Here is a 20,393-nt window from a genome sequence, read left to right as displayed (position 1 = left end):
ATGTGTCCAAATTCTCTCTCTGATAAATACAGGGTTTATGATCCTGGTCAAGTCACTTATGCCCTCTTTGATCTAAGCAAGTCTCTAAGGCTCTTAAGCTACAGAGAAAATGTGGACCCACTAATTAATAATTTTCTTCTCTGGGAGTTTGTGTAATGAAACCATAACTGATTCTTATACTGACCAATTAACATAGAAAAAAAAATTTTTTAACAATGGGAGAACTTGAGTCTGGGAGGAGGAAAGTAGGGGAAAAAATCACTAAAATGTCCAAAGGAAAAGAGGTTTAGGGGGTCATAGTCTCAGTTATCTCTTTAAAATTAATCTCTTGATTATCACCTAAGACAAAAATATAAAGTTTATTCCTGGGCCTCTTCCTCTCTCCATCCCTCCGCCCTAATGCTCCACCAAGTGTTGGACAACTTATTTCTGCAGGGAGGTGAAGTGACTGCCTGCCTGTTGATTGACCCAAATCCAACTAGTTTAGATTTGGCAGTTGTCTCCTCACCCCAAAAGGAATAGACTGTTGACTCACATGGCATATAGCCAAAGTACACGAGGAAGACCATATAAGGAAATTTTCATTTTGAAAAAGTCGAGGGGGAAAAATGGAAAACTTATAAGTGGTGGTTAATATGGTAGGCCCCATATACATAACATGAGACTTGAATCCTACTTTTCTAAGCCTACACAATTGTGTGTTGTATTTACTTAATTTTGGGGTGGCAAGATAGTGGATATTGGACCTGTTTTTAATAATTATAAGAAGTGGTTTTGTTTTTATATCAACTTTCTTCTGTTTCTTTCAATAATATTTAATTTTTTTTCAATTCCATGTAAAGAGTTTTCAACATTCATTTTAATATGATTTTGAGTTAGAGCTTTTTCTCCCTTCTTCCTTCCCAAGAAAACAATCTGATATAGGTTATACATATATGTATGTATGATACATGTGTGTATCACCTTTATTTTTGAATACATTCCCCGAAACCCGCTTCTCTCCCATGCAACTCATATAATCCTTCTTAACAAAAGATAAAAAAAGAATGGAGAAATGTATTTTAGCAGAACTAAACAGTACATTGAGTCTCATATTATATACTTTATTCCCCTCCTGAAGTCCCTGACTTTTGCAAAGAAAGGAGGCAAGGGCATTTTATCATCATCATCATCATAATCATCATCTTTTTTTTTTTTTTTTTTTTTTGAATCCAAGCTTAGTCACTAAAATTGCACCATATTCAGTTTTCTTTTCTTTTTTTTCTTCTACAATTACTTCTTTGTAGTAATTGTGTGTATTGTTTTACTGGTTCTGTTTACTTCAGCTCTGAATCAGTTCATACATGTCTCCCCATGGTTCTGTCTTCTTATTTAGCCTTTCTTTTGGTGTTCTTAGATTCATTTACCATAATACATTTTGCCATTTTTTAAAATAGGTATTCATGTTGTTTTCTATTTTTGCTACCCCAAGGAATACTGCTGTGAATATTTTGGTGTATTATGGAACGTTTATTTTTGTTTCAGCTTTTCTTAGGGTTATACCTATCTGAATCTCTGGGTCAGATATTTTATTTCCTTTTTAATTTCAAATTACTTTTCTTAATAGACTAATCTATAGCTTTAGTAGCAGACATTAATGTTCCTTTCTCTTTGCAAATACCTTCAACAGTAACTATTTCTGTTGTCCTCCTTGTTTGTTTGGTGGAGTTGTTAGTTTTAATGAGAACTGTAGAAGACAGTCATGCAGGATTACATTTTTACAGGGCCAAGTGTGAGTCCTTATTAACTGATGATCAACGAAAGAGACAAGGGCACTCCTCATCTCATTTTAAGTTCAAAAATAAAGTACTTCTATAATGTCAGAGCAGAACCATAATTCTATTTTGGAATCCCTTTAGTATGTAAATTTGGTCGGTAATGTGTAAACAGACCTCTAATTCTAGTCTTGGACTGGTTGAAAGTAGTAAAAACTAGACCTGGGTTTATTTTCCCTTGTATTAATTTTCTTCTTAAAAATGAATTGTTCCTTAAAAATAGCTTTAGTCTATCACAGTTGATAATCACATAATATTATGTGATTATCAATTGTGTAGTGTTCTCCTGCTTCTACTTACTTCATTCAGCATTAGTTCATGTATGTCTTTCCAGGCCTTTCTGAAATCGGCCCGCTGATCATTTCTTATAGAACAATAATATTCCTTTAGCTGAATAAGCTATAGTATATGAATGCATTCTCAATTGATGGGCATCCATTCAAGAAAAATTTTCATGGGATTCTGCTCTATGATTTTTTATTACTTTAAGTTTCCCATTTTTGCTCTTCCAACTCACCTGCTATGTAATCTATGCTACTTTTTAACAGTTTGCATTTGTTTTGTTGTTTTCATAGATTCCCTGTTCTGTCCCTTCTGAGTTCATGCCTAAGAAAATAAGAAAGTTTAGAGATAAGAATTCAAATTCCCTAGATATGTAACCTGTAATTATTATAAGACTAGTACATTTATTTTGTTTCCTTCTTCTTATAGTCAACTGGTTTTTAAAAGCATATATGAAATTTTAAGCTTACTTAGAGAAACTGTAGTCTCTCAGAAGGGCTCTTTAGTTTGTTGCTCGGAGTCTTTACTTAGACATGTAGCTAAAACTCCTTTTTTCTTTGACAGTTGAAATTTAAGTAGAAAACTTGTTTAATATTAATTTAGTAGATAGGGATGCTTAAAGTTTTGCAAAGTATGCTCTTTTAGACCTTGGCTTGAATGGATCCCAAAATTTGAATGAATAAGGAATAGTTGGGACTTATTCAGAGAGTTGCTTGGTCTTGTTTCATTTGTTTTGGAAGTTCTATGTTTTCATGGGGGGAAAAAAGAGTTGCATGATCTTTGATAATTTGTTGACTACGTTTTCCCTTACTCTTGGAAATTTATAAGAGCCAAAGTAAAGGAAATGAGATGCACTAGAATCTTATAGAAATAATTTTTAAAAGAAATAGCATTGAACAATATTTAAAATAGTTATACTGTCATAAAGTATAATATATTTCAACTCCCTTTATAGTTCATATCAGGATCTCCTGACTTTTTGCTGAGATAACAGATAACGATCATGTCATAACTATTTACATATTTAAACTGTGTCCTTATCCTTTTGATACTGCCATTTTCTCAAAATTATCCATATTGTTTATAAATACAAATTACATGCATTTATATAAATTATATATTACACTACTGTCTTACATTCCCTTATTGTTGTAAATTTAGGTTATTTATATAGTTTTAAAAATATGAATATTTAATTGCCATGAAAATCTTTCAACAGATAGGAGCTGTAGGGTTAGCAAAAACTCTTAGCATAAGCAATGGAACTTTAGTAACTGTATATTATATAGAGAGTTGGTGGCAAGTCAGTTTTTTAACCACAACTTGTATACCGAAAAGCTCTCAACATTAACATCTGTGGGTGAGGAGTATGTTTTAGTTATTTCCCCAGGACTTTGTTCCTAGATAAAGTTTTAGTGAGAAGTTGTCCTTGAGCTTAGTGACTTATAAAATAGTGACCAATTGACCATAGAGGTAACTTCCAAATAGGAAAGTGACATGTGGAGAATCTACTTTATGTTTAATTGGAACATCCATTCTTGTGCTTGCTAGTATTCCCTTTACAGAATACAGTCATTTCCATTAATACTCTGTGTCTTAGTCATAGTTCCAATTTAAATGATTTGTTGTTTAGAGAACGGATATATAAATACAATGGTAATTGGCCCACAGTGGCCTCTCCCTTCCTCCTTTCTTCTGGACTAACTTCCTGCTTGTATTTATAAAGATGAGAAGTGAGATCTGGTTATTAATCAATTGGAGAAGGAAAAGCAAAGTCAGAAAATGTACCAACAAAAATTGATTGAGTTCTTGTTATATGTAAGTTATAATGTTATTCAGGACATCATTAATCTCTGTGTTAAAAAGACTTTTTTGTTTGTTTATGTTTTTCTTAAAGAAAAGTTAAACCTGAAGTGATTTTTCCTCACAGAATATACTTTGGTTTCTTATTTCATTTGTATCACAAGAGAAGGCTAAACCATTTTTCTAGAAGTGAAGAGATGATATACTGAGATCACAAATGATTTGAACTTGAGTTTGAGAATGACTGACAAGTGAAGTTCTTTGAGATTAGGGAGTATTTTTTCCTTTCTTTGTATATCCAGCACGGTCCCTGGCACATAACTATTAACTATGTTTCCATTTCTTTTTTCTTTCTTTTTTTTTTTTAAGCATTTTATTTTCAAAACATGCGCAAATAGTTTTCAACATCCACCCTTACAAAAGTTCGTGTTCCACATTTTTTTCTCCCTTCCATTTTCCCATCGCCTCCCTTATATGGCAATATATGTTAAACATGTACAGTTCTTCTATAGATATTTCCAGAATTATCATGCTGCACAAGAAAAATCAGATCAAAAAGGAAATAAACGAGAAAGAAAACTAAATGCAAGCAAACAACAACAAAAAAAGTGAAAATATTGTGATCCACAATCAGTTCCCATAGTCCTTTCTCTGAGTGTGGCTCTCCATCACAAGACCATTGGAATTCATCTGAATTGCCTCACTGTTGAAAAGAGCCACATCCATCGAAATTGATGATTGCACACAACAGCAAGAGTATACAATGTTCTCTGGTTTTACTCACTTCACTTCACATGAGTTTATGTGGCTTTTCACTTAAGGCTTTTCTGAAATCATCCTGCTGATCATTTCTTATAGAATAACATTCCATTGCATTCATATACCATAACTTATTCAGCCATTCCCCAACAGATGAGCATCCACTCAGTTTCCAGTTCCTTGCCACTACAAAAACATTTTTTGCACATATGGGTCCTTTTCCCTTTTTTATGCTGTCTTTCGGATACAGGCACAGTAGAGTATGTCTTCATTTCTTAAGACAACTTTCTCTTAGCTTAAAGGTGCGTTCCTTCATCCTGTTTCACCTTCACCACCAAGCTTTTCAGCTTCCTTTTAATGTTTAATTTGTTTGTGTTAAAAAGGAAATGGCTAGGGACTGGTATTGCTTATTCTGGTGCTTAGCACAGTGCCTGGCACATAGTAAATACTGATAATTAAATCCTGAATTTCTAAATAATTTTTTTTTTCGGCCAGATCACGATGACAACTTTTTGTGGTGGTGAATGATACAGCAGTGGTGTCAAAATCCAATAGAATTGGGGGCCATTCAGCTCTTCACAAACATCTCTGTAGATTGAATATTGACTCAAACATCTATTAATATTTTTAATATGTTCTATTACATTTTAATTTATTTTGTTATGTATACCAGTTAAGTTTTACTCTGACTTGGGCTGCTTTAGTATTGTGAGTCCAACACTCCAGTTATATTTGTGCTATACTTGTGTTATCAGTTTTAAAAGTCAGTTTTAGTGATTAGTGATTTTCATAATGAGCTTGTAAGCCCTTCCTAATTAGTCACAAACCTCTTTTTCCAAAGACATTTCAAAATATCCTTATTGGACTTTTCTTCCAATTAGTCAGACCTGTTTGCCCTTCCTTGTATATGTCATTTTACCCATGCCTGGAATGCACTACCTTCTCTTTATCTCTTGCATTATCTAGCTTCTTTCAAGATCTCCATTAGCTGTCAAAGGTTTCACAAGAGCTTTCTTCCATTTTGTTGCTCTCTTCTCCAGAAGTTACTTTGCATTTATTGTATATGTTTTATGTTGACATCTCTATGCAACACAGTATCTTCCCTGTAGTCAAATATAAACTCACGGAGGACAAAGACTTTTTTTAGTTTTGTTTTTGAACACTTGCATTTAATAGATACAATAAATAAATGACTTAATGAGTGTTATTTATTCTTCAAAGTAGCTAAATAGACTGGTAATCAGTGACTATCACACTGAGTATCTGTCTTTGCTTGTTGTGTCATTAGTTGATAGCATATCAATGTCTGCTGATAAGTCCTACTTATCTCTGAGTTTTCAATGAAGATTCAAAACTTGCCTCTTTCTAGGAAAGAAGTCTATTGGTCTAGCTTTTAAATCAGGATTATTTTATTAAGGCCATTTGAATAATATACATTTGTAGCAGCTTGTTACATCCAGTGTTTCAGGTTTTGTGACAGTTCTTCTGGCATGTAATTTTTCTCTACATGTAGCTTTATGTAAAAAAAAATTGTTTTTCTAATAAACCAAATTTGTGTTTTTGTTTTTAGCTCCCCCTCTTTTTTTTTTTTTTTTTGAGGCAATTGAAGTAAATTACTTGTCTCCAGTCACATAACTAATAATTGTTAGGTGTCTGGAGTGATATTTGAACTCGGGTCCTCCTGACTCCAGGGCTGGTACTTTATCTGCTGTGCCATCAGGCTTCCCTAGTTTTTGCAAATCTCTCAACTTTTGTTTTGTTTCTAAAGAGTTGGAGCAATTTCAATATAGCAAGCATCAGAAGCATTTAGGGTTAATTATATGAAGTGATAGAAAAAGGAGAACCAGGAAAATGGTATATACACCAATTATGACAATATAACAGAACAACAGCCACAAAAACAACTGAATCTGAATGTTAGGAAAATATAAAGAACAAACTTGGCCCCAAAGAAAAGATATGAGTTACATGTTCTCTACTTCTTTGAAGATGTGAGGAGTTCCTAGGGGTGTGAGAAAATGCATGTAATGTCTTTTTTCCTCCCTCCCCCCCCCCCCCCCCCAATGGTTTGGTTGGTTTTGTAGAATTTTTTTCTTCTTTTCTGATAGGGTTCTCTTAGGCTGAAGGGTTACTTAAAACAACAACAACAACAAACTTTTGTCCTTTGCTTTTACATGCCCCCCTCCCCCACTCCGTGCCTGCAGTTTATGGTTCTACTTTTTACTAAGAACCTCCAAGGACAGCTAGGTGGCATTGTGGATAGAGCTCTGGCCCTGGTGTTAGAAGGACTCAAGTTTAAATCTAGCCTCAGACCCTTAACACTTAGCTGTATGATCCTGAGCAAGTTGTTTAACACCAATTGACTTGCAGCAAAACACACACACAAACAAAATAAAACTCTACATAAAGCTTTGCTCCACTCGATTTTCTGTGGATATTATGTATTTTTATGCCTAGCATTGTTGTCTGTTCCTGCTTTTTATCTGCACTTAAATTGATGAAAGTTAGATACCTGTTGATAATCTTAGCATTTTTTCTCTTTTCTCCTCAATAGTATTTTATTTTTCCAATTACATGTAAAGATAGTTTCCAACATTCAATTTTGTAAGATTTTGAATTCCAAAATTTCATGATTGGCATTTTCCAGTCGATTGGAATTACCTTGAATCACCACATCGTTGAGAAAAATCAAGTCTGTCATAGTCATTTATTATTTGTTAACCCATCCCCACATTGATAAACATCTCTATACATATGGGTACTTTTCTACTCTCTGTGTTCACTTTGGGGTTTAAGCCTATCAGTCTTTTTACTCAGACAATGAGAACGTGCCATTTAGTGACAGTGACATCTTTGGCATCATTGCAAATTGCCTTCAAGAATTGTTGGATCAATTTATAGCTCTGTCAACATTAATACATTAGCAGACTGTTTTTTCAGCCTAACAGTTGTCATTTTCTATTCCTTTTAGACCATTGATATATATATTTTTTTGGTAGTAAATTTTGAATCATTGCCTTTTCAATGGACTCAAATCTTTAGAATCTTCCTTTTAAGTAGAGTATCTGTAGCTTAGGAGTCCACCTGGAAAAAATGGTCCTATGATTTGTAACAGTTCTTTGCCTTCTTCTTACCACCCATAATTTAAAGGAATGTAATGCTGGTTTTCTTTGTTAAATGAATATTCATTCTTTGTTGTATCTTTTTAAGAAAATATGAGTTTTGTTTTATATGTTTATCTTTCTTAAAGTATGTTTACCTTCTTCACTGACTTTTTCTCTGCTGATGATTTTTAACTTTATTTTCATTCTACTGTTACATAAACCTCTTATGTCAGTTTTTAGAAAACACTTAATTGGATTTAATCATATTAGAGTCAAGAATTTTCTCCTAGTTTGGAATCTTTCCTACTTGGCTTTCAGTTTCTTTAATGTTCAATGAAATTGAATGTGCCAATATTTCAAATTCAGATGATGTAAACATTTTGACAAGAAATAGATAAACTAGTATAATTTTACTGTTTTCTCCTGTAACTTATTTAACATCTCCTTTAGAGATGGTATCCCATTTGGTGCATCTATGTTTATTATTGATATTACTTCATTGTCTATGGTACCTTTTAGCAAGATGTAATTTCCTTGTCTCAAAAATTAGGTCTTTTTTTGTTTTTTCTTTGCTGAGATCATAATTGCTACCTATCTTTTTTTTTTTTTAAACTTCAGCTGACATAATGCTGTTATTAAAGTAACATCTGAAATCTGCCTTTATTATATTGATGATTTTACTTAGTTATACCTACTGTAGTCATGCAGGATGATTCTAATTCTCTAAGAAAAGGGTAGTCATCACCTTCTTTCTATCCTTTCATGTCTCTGCTTTCTTATTGTTGTTTTTTAACTTTATTAGTTTTGTTTTAAGTTTTTCCTTTTCCCCTAGTTACATATTAAAAACAATTTTTAACATTCCAGAAAAAGTTTCAAATTCCAAATTTTGTCCCTGCCTCCTTCTCCTTCCCTAAAGTGGTAAATAATCTGACGATTTATATATGAGTAATGTATATGATTTATATATGAGTAACGTAACACATTTTATTAATCATTTTGTAAAAAAAAGTGAAAATATGATGTTTCTGTCTGTATTCAGACTATTCTTTCTCTGAAGGTGGATCACATTTTTCATCATGAATCTTTTGGAACAGTCTTGGATTATTTTATTGCTGAGAAAAGTTAAGTCATTCATAGTTCTTCACTGCATAGTACTGCTGTGTACGATATTTTCCTGATTTTGCTCAGTGCCTCTAAGTTTTTCAAGGTTCAGAATAACTGGATCTTCAGTGCTATTGTCCTTGAGAGGCTTTCCAAAGCTACCATTGTAGATTTCAGACCCTCTTCTGGGACTTCTTGAGAGTATCTGTTTTTACTCTCGGGACACAGAACACCATGGGTTACATGTGTCTCTGGGACACTGGGAGCTTGCTGGGAGACTGACCTTTTTTGCCTACTTGTCCTGGCTTTACTGGGAGTGGTGCCCTTTCCTATTGCTTGTGAGATTGCAGATAACTTTTTGGGCAGTTCTATTAGGCCAAGAATTAATTTATTATAGTTTCTCATTGGATTTTTGATCATTATTTTTTTTTCTAGTGTGACATAATTCAAATATGCTCCTATGTACATCACAGTCAATTTTCAGAAATAGATCACTTAAGTGAGTTATGCTGTAACTGTATATGTTATTCTGCAATTCACAGTTACATTTTAAAATTTTTAATTGTTCTCCATACAGTGATTTTATAAAAATCAACAAATGGGCAGGCCATCTTCTAATCCACATTTCTTTTAGTAAAAGCAAATATGTTATCTCAATATTGATAATCAAAGCTTTACAGAAATAATAGTGAGTCTGAACTCATTATCATCTGCTTTATCCAAGGCACTGTTGGGATGTAAAACAAAGTTGTTCTGCAGGGGCTTTAGATCACCAAAAAAAAACCAAAAAAAAAAAAAACCTCAAGAAAACACACAAAATAAACAAGTCAGTTTAAATTATATAATAGAGGTCCTGAGGCATTATGTGAATAATTGCCTAACTTTTGGTATGGTTTAAGAGAAAGAGATTAATTTGAACCATTCATTTTCTTTAAAGATACCAACAGGTCTCCTCAAGGATTTTCTTAAGATAAAGGTGAAACAACTTTATCAGAAAAGATCTCTCTCTTTTTCTCTGACTCCTCAAGCTTCTCTTCAGTAATTATAGGAAAGGAGTCTTTACCAGATTCAATCTTCACACATCTTCATTTATAAAAATAAAAAAATAAACTTTTGTTGACTTCTTAGAACAACGAACCTTATAGTAAGACTTTTTCTAATGAAACTGCTCCCTCTCAACTCAAACTGCTTTTTTTCTGCAGTATTCTACTTGACTATATAAGATATAATATAGCAGCACATAAGGTTTCTTTGGGAGAACTTAGTGAAATAGATGTTAAAATAATAACATTAGCCTTTTTGATTGTCATATTAAACTATTGAATTATTAACTTTTTGGTCCATTAAAGCTCATCCCAACTTTTTCATAGGAAAACTATTCATGCTTTTTCCAGCCTCTACTTGTAAAATTGATCATTTTTTTCCTTTGCTTTATTCCCTTCCTCTGAAGAGAGGGGAAAAAACCTCGCATCAAAATATACATAAACAAGCAAAATTGGTCATATACAAAGATGTATTTTTATCTTCAACCTGAGTTTATTTTCTTTTTGTTAGGAGGTGGGTACTATGTTTCATTTTCATGTCTCTTGAATTGTGATTGGTTAGATTTTTTGAATCTTTGGTTAAACTGAAGCATAATAAATTTTACTCCAGTCTTTTAACTCTGCATGACTATTTTAGTTTCATAGTTGTTTCTTGTAAATAACATTGTTGGATTCCACTTTATAAACATTCTATTATCATTCATTTTATGCTAAGTTCATTCCATTCACATTCACAATTATGATCATTAATTGTGTCCATCCTCTTCTTTTGTATTTTTTTCTTTTTGTTTCCCACCCCCTCTTTCTAAAGATTAAAAGGAAATGAGGAAAAGAATATGCTCAGCACTAATGCTATGTATACTGTGGTACAATGTGTTCTCTCTTTGCCCCGCCTCCCCCTTTTTTTTTTTGGTTCATTCTCCCCTCACTTGGGGTTCAAGAACAGGTTTTTATTTCTTTTAAACTGCTTGTGATCCATCTTTCTTGGTTTGTTTTGCTTAGAATTAATCTAGGACTTAAGCTATCATTTCTTTTATTCCTGTTTCTCCCTTTTCTACTCTTTTTTTTTTCCCCACCACTCTTAGTTCTCTTTCTAGCAAAAAGGATGTCTGAACTCAACTCTATATAAATGCATGTATTCTATCCTGGAGAAGTTGAAGATGATGTCAGACACTTTGCAAACATTATGGAATTGTATAAATGTCAGGAGCTATTGGTGTTTTGGAAATTCTGTTATAGGGATCTAGCAAATTACTTTAGAAGGCTCATTATTGAATTTAGGTTGAAACTTTTTTCAAAGTATTTTACTAGATCTCCATCAGTCCTTTATTAACAGAAGGCATTGCATCTCTTTCTACTGGTCACTTGGAGTAACAATAATGTGGTACAATTTCATTCAGCTTGCAAACCCTCTTCTCCCCCCAATGTCAATTTTGTCCTCCGTCCGCCTTTTTTCCCCCCCCTTTTGATTACTGTATATTAATATATTTGTTTCCTTTGTCACATTTATTTTCCATATTTAAAAACATTATTCTAAAGAGAGGTCCATCACACACATAAAAGATTACGAATCTGTGCTCTGGGTTTTTGGTTATAAAAGTCTCTTTTCTTTTCTTACATATCTAATCCTTCTTTATCTATTTTTTTTTTTGTTTTTTTTGTTGAGGCAATTGGGATTAAGTGACTTGCCCAGGGTCACATAGCTAGGAAATTGTTAAGTGTCCCAGGCCACATTTGAACTCAGATCCTCCTGACTTCAAGGCTGGTGCTCTATCCATCTCCATCATATCCATTAACACTGCATATCCCAGAGCTCTCTTTTTTCTTTGTTTTTCACATCTTGGATTCATCATCGCATTATTATCTCTGTGCAAAATGATTCTTAGAGCTTTATATTCAGTCTTTACTCTCTGTAGCAGCCCCTTTCTCTAGGCCCACTTCACCAATTGATTTTTGAACATTTAAGTCTGGATTCTTCTGATAACCTTCTAAATTTAACATGTTCCAAGTGGGACCCATGTTTTCCCAAAGTCACTCTTATGTGTTTTCCCTCTTTCTGTGGAGCCACCACATTCTTTCTGTAACCCAAATTTGCAATCTGAGAGTAATTTTAGACTCTTCATTTTCCCTCACTCCACATATCTATCAGTTACCAAATCTTGTCAATTCTACATCCACGTTATTCTCCAGAATCACACAGATGCCAACTTCATTCAAGGACCTTTTACCTCTACTTTGGACTACCTACTTCAAACTTTTTCCAGTTCACTCCTCTCCATTTTCTATATAACTACTAAAGTGATTCTCCTTCAGTTCAGGTTTGATTATCTCAACCTCCTAATGAAACTCGAGTAATTTTTTATTATCTCTTGAGGGTCATACTCATTATTTTGATTGTTTGAAGCTTTTCACAATCTCGGCCCTCTCTACCTTTTCTAAACTCTCAATATTCCTTCTAAAATTCAGTCATAATTGCCTACTTGATGTTTCTTACATGCAATTCAACCTCCAGTCTCCAGGTACCTCCTTTGTCATTCCCCATAATGCCTGCTGAGACACTTTGATCTGGAGACTTGAGTTTCTTTAAAAACACAACCCAAGTGCCAGTTTCTGCAGGTTTTTACTATTTAACTCCTAGTCCTTTTCCATCCTTAATTGGGTTGAGTACTTTTGATCCATTCTCTTTTATATGCTTATATATGTATACAGAATGTTATTTCCCTGATGGAATTCAAACTCTTTGATAGCAAATAGTGTTTGGCTTTTGTCTGTGTTCCTGGCACTGTGCTGTGGTACTAGTACTCTGTAGATGCCTAATAAATGATTGATTGTGATAAGTACCATAAAATACCATCATAGGAATGTAAGCAGATGAAAAGTAATGAGAAGCTGCATTAGGCTCTATTTCTTGCTTCATGATTGTAGTATTAGTAGATTCTCTTTGCGTGGTTTAGCAGTTTTCCAAGTGGGAGCTGCCATATTGTCAGATGATTACTTAAAGTGCTGTATTTTAAAAACATTTGGCTCTTTGCTTTTGACTGGATGATGGTGGATGATGGTAGGCTCTCAAATCCACTTTGAGCTTAGCATGAATTCTGGAGTGGTTCTTGAACCCCTATTAACTGTAGAACTCCTACCAGCATGTATACTAGTGTAGTCATTGGCTTTTCTTCCTGACAAAAGACATTGCTGTGTTAGAGCTCCTGTAACCTGGTGTTTGGGGTGGGTTAACAAAGAATTTTGTATTAAAATACATGTTTATGTATTTACGATCTTTGTGAACAGTTTCATTTTATGATTATTGAGATTGGCCCAATTTTCAGTGATTAGAGAAGGAAATAACATCTGCAGAGAAGTAGTGGAGTTTTTGTTGTTGTTCAATGGGGGTAGAGGGAAGTGGGAGAATAAAATTTGCCTCAATTTCGTTAAAAAAAATAATGAAAATGCAAAATGTTTCAACTAGGCCTCTTGATTCCTATCTAGAGAAATGCAGATATAGATCTATTTATCTATAGCCATTATCTTAATTAAGAAAAGGATAGTGACATGAATAATTAAATAGCATGTAATTACAGAATAATTTATTCTGAAGGGTATTATATATTTTTGCAATTGATTTGTATTTTTAATCACGAATTCCTATTTATATTTCCTAATTACACATTATCCAGGAAATATCTTGAGAGTTGGTTAAAGAGGTGGAATTTACAAATAGAAGTTTTAGTAATTGTCTACTATTACTATGTTTAAGTGTAGGAGGTAGGGACTTGGCTACAGTGATTGAATATGGAGGGATGAGAGCTGTAGAGAAGTCAAGATGACCTGTAAGGTTTCAGAGTAGGATGAAGAAGAAAGCTTAGAGGGAAGATAATGAATTCTGGTTTTAGACATGGATACTTATGATTTACTCAAGAAAAGAAAGCTACAAAGTGTTGGCTCATAATTGATGTTCTGAAGGGAGGTTAGGTCTAGATAGAATAGATTTGGATTACCTGACTAGAAAAGATATTTCCATCTAGTGGAGTCGATGTCATTGCCCAATTCATGGGAGTTCATGGGAGAAAAGGACCCATGATATTATCCCAGGAAACATTCATCCTAAAGAGAAAGCTAAAACTTAGTCCATCAGTTGATTTTCTCCTACCACAGACATGAAGTCAACTCCTCTGCACAATGCATTGCCTAGCAGCCAGAACAAAGAACAGTTTTAGCGTCTGCTGAGTTTACATATTATGTTTTGTTGTCTGGCTCTTGTGTTTTGTTGTCTATCTGATTTTAAGCCTGTGAGTGTATTATTGTTCCCTCACTGCAGCAAGCATTATATAGGAAAAGCCTTGGGGTATTTTCAATCATCTGTGAACCAGAAAAAAATATTTATTTTGCTTTTGTGGTAATTTTATCCTTTGGACCTAGGTAAAAACAAACCAGAGAATTGAAAAGGGCCTGTGATTTGCTATAGCTCATTACATCAGGCTATTTGTGGAGATTGTGGAAGGAAGGGATCAAGGAGTCTGGGAATCATTGCTGGGTCATTTTGGCTCATTTTTCAACCCATCATATTTTTTAAAGTAGAAAATGTCAATTAGAATGTGCTTGATAGAAAGTAAATTGAGAATAATCTAGAAGAACTGCTAAATAATTTCAGAGGAAAGTAGCATTTTGCTGATTTTGTTGTTAATCGAGTCCCTCAATTTATAACTTACTCTAACACTTTAGACAAATGATAAATAAAACCAGATCCCTTCAGCCTTTATAATGACTTAGAAAACTACTAGTTAACATTATTTATATTTTATTGCATTTTATTTGTTTCTTAATTATTTCCTAGTTAGATTTTAATTTTGGTTAGCCTGTCTTCAATAGTGTTGTCAGATGGTGTGTGTTTGAAATCTCTGCTTTATATCACTATGATTGCATAGCCACATTAATATAAATATATAGTCTTTCTGTAAATTGATAATCTTGTCATTATGTCTAATACCTCCAAAGTTTGCTGGGAAAAGAAAATGATGTGGTAGAGAAATTGGGTGTGTGTCTGTATGTATGCTATTGTTGTTGTTCTACTATATAAACTAATGAATCTCTTTAGTGTGGTTACCTACAAAATGAGAGACTTAAAATTACATGATGTCTAAAATACTTTATGAATATAACTTTGGTTCCAGCTGTGTCAATTGTATTTTTTAACAAGATGTATCTACTTTTTTTTGTATATTGTTATAGAGACAGATTCAGTGTTGAAGAATGGCTAATTTTGACAATAGCCTCAGCTTGGAAGATGCTTTAACTGACACACCACCAGAAATTGAGGAAGAAATAAAACGGGACTTCATGAGCACGCTAGAAGCAGAGGCATATGATGATGTGGTGGGAGAAACTGTGAGCAAAACAGATTACATCCCCCTTCTGGATGATGATGGGAAAACTGGGAACTCAGAGTCCAAGAGCAAACCTCATTTGGATGGTGGTCAGGTTGAATGTAAGTTTTTTAAAGCAAGCATTTTCTTTGTGTATCTCTAGTCTTTTGTGGTATAGTACTCATGAAACACTTAAAAAAAAAAAACAGCCTTGATTAAATTGAATTTTTGCGAGTTTAAGGGATTTTACTCTTCTGTGTTCAAACTGACTTATCTATATAACCATGGGCACTTTTTTGTGTGAACATATATAAAATTAATATAAAGGGCTATCTATTATCATGTACTAGTAGATTTATTTTTGGAGGGACCTTTAAACCAAACATTTCTCCTGGAACAGACAAATCCTGTTGTTTTAAACATATAGCTTGGGGGGGGGGGGGGGGAAATGGCTCTTTTCCTATTTCTTGGAACACAAATTATATTATAAAATTTGAGCCCTGAAATTCCATGCCTACGTAGAAATTCATTTTATTCTCAAATACAGACGTCATTTGTTGTTGACTTTTGGAGTTTCAGAGTAGGATTAAAACAATGGATTATTAATGTCTCTTTAAGAAAGGTCTCTTGCCTTCAAATATGCATCTTTGTTCTTTGTACCACAAATCTTCTTTCTTTAATGGAGAAACGCTTGGAACTTTAAAATGAAACCAGGCCCACGTAAATATTTTCTTAAAGAAGTGGATTCCTTAGCAGGAAACACTGAGCAATGCCTATTTGAGTTGTCTATACTGTAACTGTTGTAAAAGTAGGAAGAAATGGAATTGGAGCTTGCATTTCATTTAGTTACAGCACTAGCTATTTTTGATGACTGTCACATTTCCCATGACTTTCTAAGCAGTTTCTTCTATTTCAGTTCTTCATAGGCCATGTCTCCCACCAAGGCACATAGAGTTTGTGGGGTGAATAGGATGTACCATTCCAAATGGTGTTTTCAACCTAATACAAATGTAATGCTGTTGTTAGAATGCTAACAAGGAGGCACATAAGTAGGCAAAACTGTGTGGTCAGGCAGTTCATTGTAGAGTTAGTGCCATGTCATTAGTCACCTTAGGGAACAGTCTGTACCACCAGTCACTTGATGGGCAAGTTACTCCGCTGGCTCTGGGCAATTAAGGCCATGTTGACTCTTATAGGAAGAACAGTTTCCTTAGGAATAGCATCTGCAGATCTGTACAGGTCTTCCCTTTAGAAAAGGCTCTGTTTCCTCGTCTGATACAATAAATGGCCACAAAGCAGAAGGCAGACACATTTCTCAGGTGTTTCCTCTCTCTCTGGTTCTAGATGGCAGTAAAGGACTGGGTAGGTAGACTTCTCCTTTCCCCAACCAGCTCTGATAAGTCCCAGAGGAAGCAGAATCCTCCTTCCTCCCCTCAGCTCCTAGCAGCAGAACAAAACCTGTCATCCTCCATTTAGGAACAGTGTGGGTGCTAAGTCCTTGCTTCTCTCACTTCTTACTCTGGCTACTTTTCTGTGAAAAAGCTGAACTGGAATGGGCTCTTTTTAAGTAGCAGGAGGTCATCTCAGGACCTGTTCTACTCTGCTCCTTCAGACTTAGCTGCTCCTGTCACTATCCTGTTTCTTTATCTGCCAGTTTCTCTGGGACTCTATAGGTTTGTATTTGATTTCATAGCAGTGTCTCCTGTGAACTAACTCATTCTTATCTTTGGGCAAGAAACCAAAAGTGACATTTCTGTTAGCTCTACAACTGCTGTACCTCCTAAGGAACAAAAAATGCTAGTTCACAGATTTTTCAGGTGTCTGCTTGAAGTTCTTTTAATAATCTTATTTAAATTAAATGAGAAACAAGACAGTTTATTTGCTTTGTGTGACTACTGGCTTTTTCAGGTTCTCTCAGCACTGACTGTAATTTTCCCTAAGTACTTTTATCCAAGAGTTTGTTTTCTCAAAGCTTTCCTTAGAATTTTGTGTGTTTCTCCCTCTTCTCTCAATTATAATGCATAAATAAGAAAGGATGCTTTTTAAAAATTGGCACTGAACCATTCATAACCTCTCTTTGGGTATAAACTTTCAATCAGTTTCAAATCCATCTATTTGTACTAAAATCTGCCCTATATTTCTTGTCCACAAATTGAGTCTAATAGGCTTCTTCAAATATTTTGCTCATTAGATTTCAAAGAAACCTCTCTTGGAAGACTCATGAAGTGAACTAGTATACTTCTTGGGACATCCCATACATTTGGGGTTGATTAAATTCTTACTTGAAACCTAGAAGGTAGAGAGTTAGGTGAAAGTGATAGTAATTTTGAATTGTCGGGAACTCCTAAGCAAGTCCATTTCTGTTGCTTATACAATGCGAATAGGTTAGTACTAAAAACCTATTTTGTTTTGTTTTGATAAAACTTGAATATTAATGAGCATTTTAAGTAAGATTGAAGCCCTAATACTAGGTGCCAGCATATACTCTACTGACCTAAGATTGAGGGTTGAAAAGGGGGTTTTGGAAATACCAAAGAGAGGGATGAGGAGGTAGGGGGAAATTAAAGTGTTAATCTGCTTGTCTGCTTGTTATAGGCTTTATTTCCTGAGGGGTTATCTCTTGATTCAGACTAGAATATTTATACAGTCTTGTGTCTGTTTTCTTATGAATTGGCTAAAAGGAGAGAAGGGGATAATTGAGGAATAAATTGTGCTTTGGTAAAAAATGAAGTGCTGTAAAAAGGGAAACTTTAATATTAAGATTTCTATTGCTTCCTTTGAATATGTTATTAAGCTTGCAAAAAACACATCTCCTATATTTGGTGGGATCACCAGTATCTTCCTATTAGTTTAACCCTTGGGTTTATCATAAGGAATTATATTTTCTTAGATCCTCAGGACAGAATTTCTGTACATTATTTTAATTAGGAAGAATGGACTCAACACCAGGAAATTAATAGTAATCTAGAAAGTTACTAATATCCTATTTTCCCTCACCTCTCCCTGTTTTATTGTTGGCTAACCTTGCTGATAGGAATCATTAAAATAAAAGTGTCCACCAGAGGGTGGTATTGGTTCTGATCTGATTGAATAAATTCAAAATGGTGTTCTCAAGCTAATACCAACATAATGCTGCATTTTGCTTCCCCAGATTTCTTCAAAGGGAAACCTTGATCATCTTGGGCAATTTAGAGTGGAGACCAGAGTGAATAACTTCTCTTGTTAGCTTCTTGCCATGTTGGTTATATTAGTTTTTCTGAAAGCCTTTTTCTTTATTTTCAATTAAAACCAATTTTGAAATCCCCTTTTGCCTCAGGGAATGATAATAACAGGCAATTCTGTAATGCTTTAAGGTTTGCAAAGTGCTTGATATACATTATTTCATTTGACCCTTATAATCTGTGAGGCACATACTTTAGGTATAATTGTCCCTATTTAATAAGGAAACTGAGATAGAGCAAAATTATGGCTTATCTGCAGTCACACCTGTGGCAGGTGGGATTCAAGTTTTGGATTTGACTCCAAATCCAACACTATTTATCACACAACATTTCAGCTCCCCAAGAATAAGTCCTGTTTTCAAAATACATATGTTAATTTTTAGGACTATGTGTTAATCTGAAGCTGCTTTGTTTTCATGAAAAGGCAATTCATCAGGAAATTAGATTAGAAACTCAATTAGAAAGGTCATGAATTTCCTTTGGATCTTGCTTGTTAAAGTTCATCCTTTATTTCGGGTTAATCGTTTTGACAGGGCAGCTAGCTAGGTGGCTTAGTGGATGACTGGAATATTATTGAGATATGAAAAATGAGGAGCAGAATGGTTTTAGAAAAAAACTTGAAAAGACTTAAACTAACAAATAGTGGTGAAGAAGTAGGAGAATATTTTGTTCACAGTAAAAGCAATATTGTATAATGATCAACTGTGAATGACCTAGCTATTCTTAGTAATATAATGATCCAAAGGACTTGTGATGAAAAATCCTAACCAACTCCAGAGAAAGAAGCGATGGAGAAATTGAGACAAAGTTAGAGAAGGTAACCCAAACGTTTATAGGCACTATTTGTACCTGACCTGGGGCAGAGCACTCAGCATTCTGTGTCTGATCAGGCATCTTGAACCTCTAACTATTCTAACATAGTGATGTCATTTCAATCCTCTTTGAGAACAAAGGACAATAACCATTACCTCACCCTCTAATCTCTATTTAAATAAAAAGACTTTGACTGTGGATCTTTCATTTTGTGTTCTTAGGGTGATGAGTAGTGTCATGAAAATAGTAAGCGCTTGATAAATATTTGTTAATTATTGAATTATTAACAATAGTCACATTGCAATGACCCTTTAGGTGCCATTTCTTCCTACATTTGAAGTATTATAAGCATTAAAATTGAGTCCCACAGGGTCTGTAGACCATACAGAATTATAGTGAGAAAATGTGTTTTTGGTGGGTTGTTGGAAGGATTGGAGAATGTCTCTGACTTTGATCTTAGTGCCCTTTCTACTGTGCCAATTTTGCTTCTAATCTGGCTTAATTAGAGATATGAGTGATAAAATTATATGAGATATTTAGATAGCTTTTACTTCCAAAGATTGAGAACTGTTCTTACCTGTGTTCTTACATGTGAATTTTCTAATTCCTCTAAGGAATCATTTAGAATTGCAGACAGTTCTTGCTTTAAGCAAATTCTGCCTTCCCCCCTTGATGGGGAGGAGCGCTTGGAAGGATCTGGAAGTCTGAGATAGCCAATTTGCCTAATTGAGAACTGACTACATAGGATTTCAAGTTGGTAGGGACATTAGACGTCACCAAAGGGTCATTTAAAATAGCCTTATAAATTAAGGGAAATATTTTACTTAGCTGAGAGATTTGTGATTTCACTCGTTTATAATTACTTATCTTGAAGAAAATGGTAATCATATGAACAAAAGAGACCTACCAACCCTATTTGTGATTTTTTAAAATAGCTGGAATGATAATATTTAGGGAGTTTTCAGTCTTTACACAGTGGATTAGAGCAATTTTGGGGTATAAATAATTTACTCACTTCCATTTAGAAGAATTTTTTGTCATGTAAACCAATTATCTTTTAAGTGGAAAAAAAAGGGAAAGTAGTTTTAACAGTTGT

At 34.2% G+C, this 20,393-nt stretch overlaps 1 protein-coding gene across 11 annotated transcripts in view; it reads left to right on the top strand.

Moving 5' to 3' along the window:
- Positions 1 to 20,393, top strand: part of MAP4 (microtubule associated protein 4) — a 205,729-nt gene that overhangs the window by 51,035 nt on the left and 134,301 nt on the right. For all 11 annotated transcript variants that reach the window (XM_031960989.1, XM_031960997.1, XM_031960973.1 and 8 more), the window contains exon 3: positions 15,130 to 15,385. In XM_031960989.1, the coding sequence (XP_031816849.1) occupies positions 15,151 to 15,385 (235 nt within the window). In that variant the 5' untranslated portion in view covers positions 15,130 to 15,150. The remainder of the gene's footprint in view (positions 1 to 15,129; positions 15,386 to 20,393) is intronic.

Source organism: Sarcophilus harrisii, chromosome 1, assembly GCF_902635505.1.
Source record: "Sarcophilus harrisii chromosome 1, mSarHar1.11, whole genome shotgun sequence".
In the NCBI taxonomy this organism is placed as follows: domain Eukaryota; kingdom Metazoa; phylum Chordata; class Mammalia; order Dasyuromorphia; family Dasyuridae; genus Sarcophilus; species Sarcophilus harrisii.
The sequence above is the reverse complement of the archived record's forward strand: the minus strand, read 5'-3'. Positions and strand labels throughout refer to the sequence as shown.